We start from the raw sequence: 8,229 nt of genomic DNA on the forward strand, positions 1-8,229 counted from the left end.
CAACAAGTGCAATAATGGGGGAGACAGTGTGGGTCATGAAAGATAATATAAGTTCAAATGAATGCAAAAGGAATACAAGTGTCATAAAAGATTAGCATTGACCTATAAATAATATTACCCAACAATGGAAATAAGTCACGAAGCACCAAAAGAAAGCAAGAGAAATACAACAGTGGAATAAGAACATTTAACACCAATAGAAAAATAATACACATAGAAAAGAAAATAAAAACATGCATACAATTAAATGCAATGAATGAAAGAATGTAATTGTAATGAGGAAAAGAAAATGAAAATGAAGAGGGAGGAGATGAAAGTAGGAAAGGAGGAGAAAAGAACAAGAAAGGGGAGAGAAAAGTAGAAGAATGGAATCTGTGAAGCGATGCGTAAGCGTCGCTCACGCGTACGCATGGGTGTGCAAGAGAAGAGGCTATGCGTAAGCGTCGGTCACGCTTACACGTCGGTGAGCGAGAATCCAAGTGACGTGTAAGTGTCGGTCACGCGTACGCGTGACCACTGGTTGTGCTAAATGCACAATACCAGCACCAAGGCAGTACAACTCTCAGTCAAATCACCCATTAACGCCGATTTTCCATCCATGCGTACGCGTCGCTGACGCTTACGCGTGGGTTGACTAAAAGCGTCACAATCACTGACCTGGAGCAAACGGGACGGACCACCATCCTTGCTTTTGTCCAAGTATCTCAAACATATATTCAAATAGTTTAAATCAAGTATCATCGTTATCAAATCTCAAACATTAACCTGGAGCAAGCAGGACAAACCACCATCCTTGGAACTACCCATGTATCACAAACATATATTCATTCAAAACTTCATAATTGAATTCATGTCTCATATCTTTTTTCTCTATCTCATACCCGGAGCAAGTGAACATCACCACTACCTACTACCCGGGGCCACAATCACTTTTACACACACCCCAAATCTCAATTCCAAAACCTTCAAAAAATTTCAACCCATTTAAAACTTACCAAAACCCACCATAGTAACTCAAAACCAAACTCAACTACATTACATCAGTCCTCAATACACTAATTTATCATCTCCATCAAATTTCCAATCCAACAACCCAAGTTCAACACAACATCTTTAATATACACCATCATGAATATAACCAACAGTTCAAGTTCAATATAACAATATACATACTTATCAGTACCTAGACCATCATACACTTTAAATATCATCTTTCTACCATCATCAACTTCTCTCATGACCAACAATCATTAATCAAACATAACACATCAACTAACATAATGTGTATCAAACACAAGATTCAACTTATCCTAGGTTGTCTAGCCTAAGTTTTCAAGACACCGTACATATTATATACGAAAAACCAAACCCATACCTTGGCCGATTCCTTTCCAAGCTCAAACATCTCAATTCAAGCCTCCAAGGTTCCAAATCTAGTGTTATAGGTTCCAGCCACCAAAAACTCCAATTCAAGTATATCACTTCGCCAATTTGACTTCAATTTCACATATATACAACCTAATGCCATATAATTCCATGTACATACAAATCTTCAATACCCTAATCTCATTGATTTGACAAATTAGAAGGGAAGTAATGATTCCTTACCTTACCCATGGATTAATTAGACAAAATCTATTCACCGCTAGAATATCCCTAAATCATCAAAATCACCAAAATCACTCAATACTCACACTAAAATGCGAATTCATAAAGGGAAAAGAAATTGGGTACAATATACAGAGTTTCTTACCACTTTGTTCGAATTGAAATGAAGAGGACTCCGAGACGAATGCGTGACCGCTGACAGCTTGACAATCGGAGTTCCGAATCAAAAGTTACAAGGATTTGAATTTCAAGAACAAGGGTTTTGTTCTTCCCCCTTTATTCTCCTTGTGTTCAGCGTGAAAGTGGTAAGAATGAAGGAGAATGGTGGCTATTTGGCTTTATAGATTATGGGCCATGGGCCCAATATGGGCTCGGTTCATTTGGTTCAACTCGTTCGACTCAATGTTGGGCCAATTTCATTAAATTTGGTGTTAAAATTTATATTTTAATTAATTCTACCACATTAAACTATAAAATTCTATTTTCTAATTTATTTAATTATTAATTAATTTATTAACTAATTATTCACTAACTACTCGGGGTTTACAGTTTCTATAACCACCCATCATGAGCTCAACAGCCATAGTAGCATCCCAATCACTGGGTCAAGAAAAAAAAAAAGAGAAATGAGAAAGGGGTTGAGTCTTGTGAAAAAAGGGTTGAGTCTCAGATAAGCATCTTTGGTTAGAAAAGAGAGAAAAAGAGGAAGGAGGAGGGCGGCGCCGTTGTAGTTAGCCAGCGTTGGAAGTTGGTCGGAGGAAGAATGAGGAGGAAGGTAGAGGCGACGATGAACGAAAATAAAAAGGAGTTTATTAGGAAAGAAGAAGAAAATTGGAGGAGGATATTGAGTAAGAAGAAGAGACGAGAGTTTCAGAAAAAAGGGAATTAGGGTTTTAAAAAATTGAAATTGGGGTGTTTTTAAAATTATAAAAATTAAAAGTAGATAAATTTTGTAATTATGATAATTGTTAACGGACATGTCACTCTTAAATCTTAATTCCAGGTAACTCAATTGATGGTTGGTTATTTTTTTGTCAAATTTTAAAATCTTTTAAAAATTATTTTATCAACAACAAAGATCAGGTACCATTTTGTCAGCGTTAAAATCTTTTAAATACCAATTTGGCATTTACCTCTTTGAAAAAAAAAAAAAGGCCCTTGTTCCTTTTGAGCGATTAGGCTTACTATTTTAGTAATTTATTTGAGGCTCTTATATAATTAAGGCTAATTCTATGGTGCTTATAAGTTGGTACCTGAATTTTGTCTAACTTACTTTTTATAATAAGTTTTGATTTTTTAAAAATTATTTATTATTATATTTTTTAAATTAAATATTATATTTTAATCTTTTTTAATAAATAGACACCACCTTTAAGTTGTCACCGTTAATTAAATCGAGTCAACATCTAACGGTTCCTGACTCCTCTAAGGCCTAAGCAACTAGCGAGGGAAAGAAAATATATTTAAAAAAAATGAAAAGGCAAAAGCTCGAATAGCACAAAATAACGCGGGAACTGGGAAGAGCTAATGAGCTAAGCATAAAATTTGAAGCACAAAATCCGAAGGAAAGTGGAGCGGAAAATGGGTCGCATGAACACCAAAGAGAAAGAGCACGATCTCGAGTTGGAAAAAGCTCGCTTGATTAGCTTAGCCCTCGATTTCGGCTTCGACCAACCCTCCGCCACCAAATGCCTCCATCGCCTCATCGACCTCTACGGTTCACACATCCTTTATCATAATTTCCTTTTTTAAATGATTTTTTCTATGAACAACTGATACTAATTAGTTTTTTTTTTCCATTATTATTATTATTTTTAAGGGGAGGATGGTCGGGATTTCATCACGGTGGAGCACTGCGGCGACGATTTTATTGCGGCGTTGGCGGAGTCGATGGAAGATGCAGAAGAATGGGATGATTTGCAGGGACTGGAATCGGAGGCTTGTGGTGCATTGACTCAGGTGCTTCACAAGACTGGTGTTGGTGTTGGTGGTGGTGGTGGTGGTGGTGGTGGTGGTGGTGATGATGGTGAGGTTTTCTGCGTTGATGCGACTGATGATTCGCCTTGGCGGCGGAAGCAGAAGGGGAAAGTGGTGGAGTTGGTTTCGAGCGAGGAGGATGAAGATAAGGATGTGGATTTCAGTTTTCTGATGGGAAGAGGGAATTGTGTCACTCCTGCTTCTGCGAAATCAATGGTATGAACTATGAACTATGCTCAAGTAGTTGATGAGAAGTGGAACAAAGGCCCATGGGCTGTTATACTTTCTTCTTAAATTTTTTGGTGCAAGCTAGACTCTGCGATGGGTCTTATATGACTCTATTGATGGAAGATTAAATAGTTAAAATCTTATAGGATTGCAGAAGTGGCATCACTCAAGGCTCAATTTCATCCACATCCAGCAAAACAAAATTCTACTCAGCATTAAAGGAAGAAAATAATACTCTTAGCTATGACGAATTGCAGGCTCTAGATGATATTGAATTGGCAAATGTCGTTATCTTTGGTAATAGGGCATTTCGACCATTGCAGCATCAAGCATGCAAAGTAACTTTGGCAAAGCAAGATTCTTTTATCCTTATGCCTACTGGAGGTGGTAAATCTCTATGCTATCAGGTCATTTCTTTCTCCTGTAACCTTATTCTTTCCTGCATAATCTCCAAAAAGACTAAATGTCTGTGATCTCGATATTCTTTTCAATTTTAAAAATAAATGTTTTATTTTATGCTTACAGCTTCCAGCAACCCTTCAACCAGGTGTTACAGTAGTTATATCTCCCTTACTTTCACTCATTCAGGATCAGATAATCACACTAAACCTTAAGTTTGGTATACCTGCTACTTTCTTAAATTCTCAACAAACTGCTTCCCAAGCAGCAGCTGTCCTCCAAGAGCTAAGGCAAGACAGAACACAGTTCATGCGTATCATATTAAAAGAAATGCCATTAGATTAATCATTAATGATTGCTTTAGTGTTTATGTAGCCTAACATTAGTATTCTTGTATGTAGGAAAGACAAACCATCTTGCAAGCTATTGTATGTGACACCTGAGAGAATTGCTGGCAACCAACCATTTATTGAGATTCTTAAATGCTTGCATCGAAAGGTTAAGTTTTCATGATTTGATTACATTTTCTGAAACCATTGTTGCAGAGCTCTAGCTTGTAAATATCTGATGCGGAAATTTTGCTGGTGCTCCCTTACATTACAGGGACAACTTGCAGGTTTTGTTGTTGATGAAGCACACTGTGTTAGGTATTCTTTTGCTTTTTGTCTGCAATTTTGGTGATTTTACTTTGTTTATCAATAACTGCAATAGTATAAAATTTGAGAGATGCAACCTTGCCGTTGATCATTCGCTCTTGAAGCAGTACTTACCATTATGTTTCTCATATATAGACTGAATGATCATCCAGTATGAACAAGCACCAAAATTTTAACTACCATTGGAGTGCAGCGTTCATAAAATGTCATTTTAAGTTAAGCTCTCATGGCGGCCATAAATAAAGTTGAATATGGACAAATTGATTATGGTAACACTTGGATATGGTGAGGACACAAATTTGAAGCAGGAACTTTTGTTATCTGGTTTAAGGGTCTTAAAATGATCCTTCCTTAAGTTCACAACTCTTCAACCTAAATTGATAATAAATAAATAATACGTGAGTGGGTTAGCAATTGGTATCTAATGGCTGAAGTATTCTTATTTTCTAGACTGTTCCCCTTATTTCCACTTCCATAACTGTAAATCAGCTTGGTGAAACATGCTGCTAAAATGTTATACCCAGTAGCTAAATTGCCCGACTAGTTAAGGCCTGCTTCAATGGTGTTGGGATAAAGGTTGTTGAAGCTGCGCGACTCTTGCATTGTAGTGTTTCACTGCAGTTTTCTACTAGTTATTATCAATTTCTACTATATCTATTATTAACTACTCTTTAATCCAAACTACGATGTCCAGCCAATGGGGACATGATTTCCGGCCTGACTATCGCGGATTAGGATCACTTAAGCAAAACTTTCCTCGTGTACCTGTCATGGCATTGACAGCAACTGCAACCCACTCAGTTCGTGAGGTAATCATAATACCAGATTGCTACAATGGACAATGCAATCAAGCCTTTAGTAACAACTTCCTCCCCTTTTAATTGTATCTTGTTTCAGGACATTTTGAATGCTTTAAGAATCCCCCATGCACTTGTTCTTGAAAGAAGTTTTGACAGACCAAACTTAAAGTATGAAGTGATTGCAAAGACTAAGGAACCGCTGAAGCAGCTGGGACAGCTGCTAGTGGATCGTTTCAGGAATCAGTGTGGAATTGTTTACTGCCTCTCGAAAAGTGAATGTGTCGAGGTCTCCAAATTTTTGAATGAGACATGTCAGACTAAAACGGCGTATTACCATGCTGGCATGGCTGCCCGCCAAAGAGTTGCTGTTCAAAGGAAATGGCATGATGGAGAGGTTCATGTTGTCTGTGCAACTATTGCTTTTGGAATGGGGATAGACAAATCTGATGTTGTAAGTTGATAAGCTTTTTTCAAATTATTATGATATTGCTGTACATTCTAAGCAATTTTCTTAGAAATCTAACAGAGAAGCACTATTGAAAATATTGTTTTCAGGTTGATAGTTGATATTTAGTTGTTTATATCTGTGAAATAAAAATGAAGGTCAATGATTAATTTGCTACATACTACTATTTAAGGAAGGATCTCTATATAATGAGATAGCAGAACCAGCCTCCATGTAGAGAGCATAGCATTTTTCTAATTTAGAATTTGCCAAAATCCTTTGTCTGGGACTCTTTTGCTTTCATACAAAGTCTTCTCTTTTCTTGCATTCATAAAAATGACCATTTCCACAATTATTACAGTGATAATCTTATCCATCCCGGTTAAGATCAAGTTGAAAATATAAACATGAATCTCAGCATTATAGGTAGAATCTGCATAATACACTAAAATATACCATATGTGCACTAATTTAACATTGGATGATTGGCGGGGCAAATGTAAGCACATGTGACTTTAAAAATGTTGTATGAATTGCAATCTGTTGAGCAACTTACTGCACCAGAAAGTTGGATTCTTTTAGTGGTGTCTCAGTTTTAAGTTTGTTACTCAAATTGTTCTTTTTTTTCTTATATGCTTTCAGCGCTTCGTTGTCCATAATACAATGTCAAAATCAGTTGAAAGTTATTATCAAGAATCAGGAAGGGCCGGAAGAGATAATCTTCCTGCAGTTTGCATTGTATTGTACCAGAAGAAGGATTTCAGCCGAGTAGTATGCATGATAAGAAATGGTCAAGGATATAAAAAGGAGAGCTTTAAGACAGCGATGGATCAAGCGAAAAAGATGCAACAGTACTGTGAACTTAAGGCAAGGCAAACTCCCCTATATTTCAGCATCTTTTTCTTTAGTCAATTTATAGCACCCTTGAAAATAGGATAATTAGTCAAAATGATTCCTATCACATGTACATTAATTTGGTTTTCGTTGAAATATAAGACACCTAATGAATCGAATTGGTTCTTTTGTCATTTAAACGATGACAGATACAAAATGACTTATACCATGTGTCATTATCTAACTGGCAAAAAGATCAATTTGACTCGGTTATATTTTTCACGAAGCAATTTAAGGCGTTTGATTTTTCGAGTATCAAATTGGTGCATGCCTGATCTTTCAGAAACCACTTTCACTATTAACCCCAATGGAAGTAAAAAAATAAGAACAAAGTACACTGCTTTGCCCCAAGGTTTAGTGAAATTCGTTTTGAGCCCTCTTAATTTACAAAAAAACATAAATTGAACCTTTCTCATATAATTGCAACAAAACAATTAAGCATTGTCTCCTTAAGTTTGATTAGCTATTATATGATGACATCATTCTTTCCTATCGTAAAGCATGAATTCATCAGTTTACGGTGTACCAAGCTACCCCAAGTGCAAAAAGGTGTTTTATATATGCCAAAGTGTTTATCCTTTATTTTTTTCAATGTTTTAGGTTGAATGTCGGAGACAAACTTTACTCAAACACTTCGGAGAATCTTTTGACAGAAAAGGCTGCAAGTATGGATCTAATCCATGTGATAACTGTCTCAACACTGCACTATGAGTTGTTGTTACATTCAATTTTCGAGTATGATATTCTAACATACTCTGGAACAGTGTACCTTGGAAGCTTTTTGTTTTTGCTACTTATTCTATTTGTATATCTCTATTGTAGATTTGCATTTGCGTAGCAAGTTGTTCCTATTTCTAGAAGTTGTGAATTCTACTCTCGACATTGCATTGCAATTAATTACTTTCAGATAATTCCTTTTTGGTGATTACTTCCGGATTATCTCTAATCATTATTAGTGTTTTACATGTATATCTTATTAATGACTTAATGTACTGAGGATGTAATTTGATTATTTCTAAGTTCAAATGCTTTTTAGTTGGAATTTTTTTGCAGCCTCTTCGCTTAATTTCATTTCTTGGCATGTTGATATTCTTTTCAATTCAATCCTTACTGTATTTTATTTGTATTTTTTAAAATCTTTTGTTTTTTAGCTCCGGATTAAGTGTTTTAACTTTTAAGTGAGAGGACTTGTGAATTTAATTTTTTTTTTCAAAAAGATAAA

The 8,229-nt window shown here is 36.0% G+C and overlaps 1 protein-coding gene across 1 annotated transcript; it reads left to right on the forward strand.

Moving 5' to 3' along the window:
- Window positions 1-3,196: 3,196 nt before the first annotated feature.
- On the forward strand, window positions 3,197-7,915 carry LOC130949413 (ATP-dependent DNA helicase Q-like 1). Its single transcript, XM_057878139.1, has 11 exons — window positions 3,197-3,325; window positions 3,428-3,567; window positions 3,688-3,801; window positions 3,960-4,220; window positions 4,339-4,502; window positions 4,614-4,710; window positions 4,816-4,859; window positions 5,563-5,677; window positions 5,766-6,119; window positions 6,756-6,980; window positions 7,608-7,915. The coding sequence occupies exons 1-11, from the start codon at window positions 3,199-3,201 to the stop codon at window positions 7,716-7,718; spliced, it is 1,752 nt and encodes a 583-aa protein (XP_057734122.1). The 5' UTR covers window positions 3,197-3,198; the 3' UTR covers window positions 7,719-7,915.
- The last annotated feature ends 314 nt before the right edge of the window (window positions 7,916-8,229 follow it).

This window comes from Arachis stenosperma, chromosome 9, assembly GCF_014773155.1.
Source record: "Arachis stenosperma cultivar V10309 chromosome 9, arast.V10309.gnm1.PFL2, whole genome shotgun sequence".
NCBI lineage: Eukaryota > Viridiplantae > Streptophyta > Magnoliopsida > Fabales > Fabaceae > Arachis > Arachis stenosperma.

What these genes read in the sequence shown, in the direction of transcription:
- LOC130949413 (XM_057878139.1), top strand. Translation starts at nt 3,199, where the DNA reads ATGAACACCAAAGAGAAAGAGCACGATCTCGAGTTGGAAAAAGCTCGC. An exon ending in GCTGTCCTCCAAGAGCTAAG is followed by an intron (nt 4,503 to 4,613) that starts GCAAGACAGAAC and finishes TCTTGTATGTAG; the next exon opens with GAAAGACAAACCATCTTGCA. An exon ending in GATGAAGCACACTGTGTTAG is followed by an intron (nt 4,860 to 5,562) that starts GTATTCTTTTGC and finishes TACGATGTCCAG; the next exon opens with CCAATGGGGACATGATTTCC.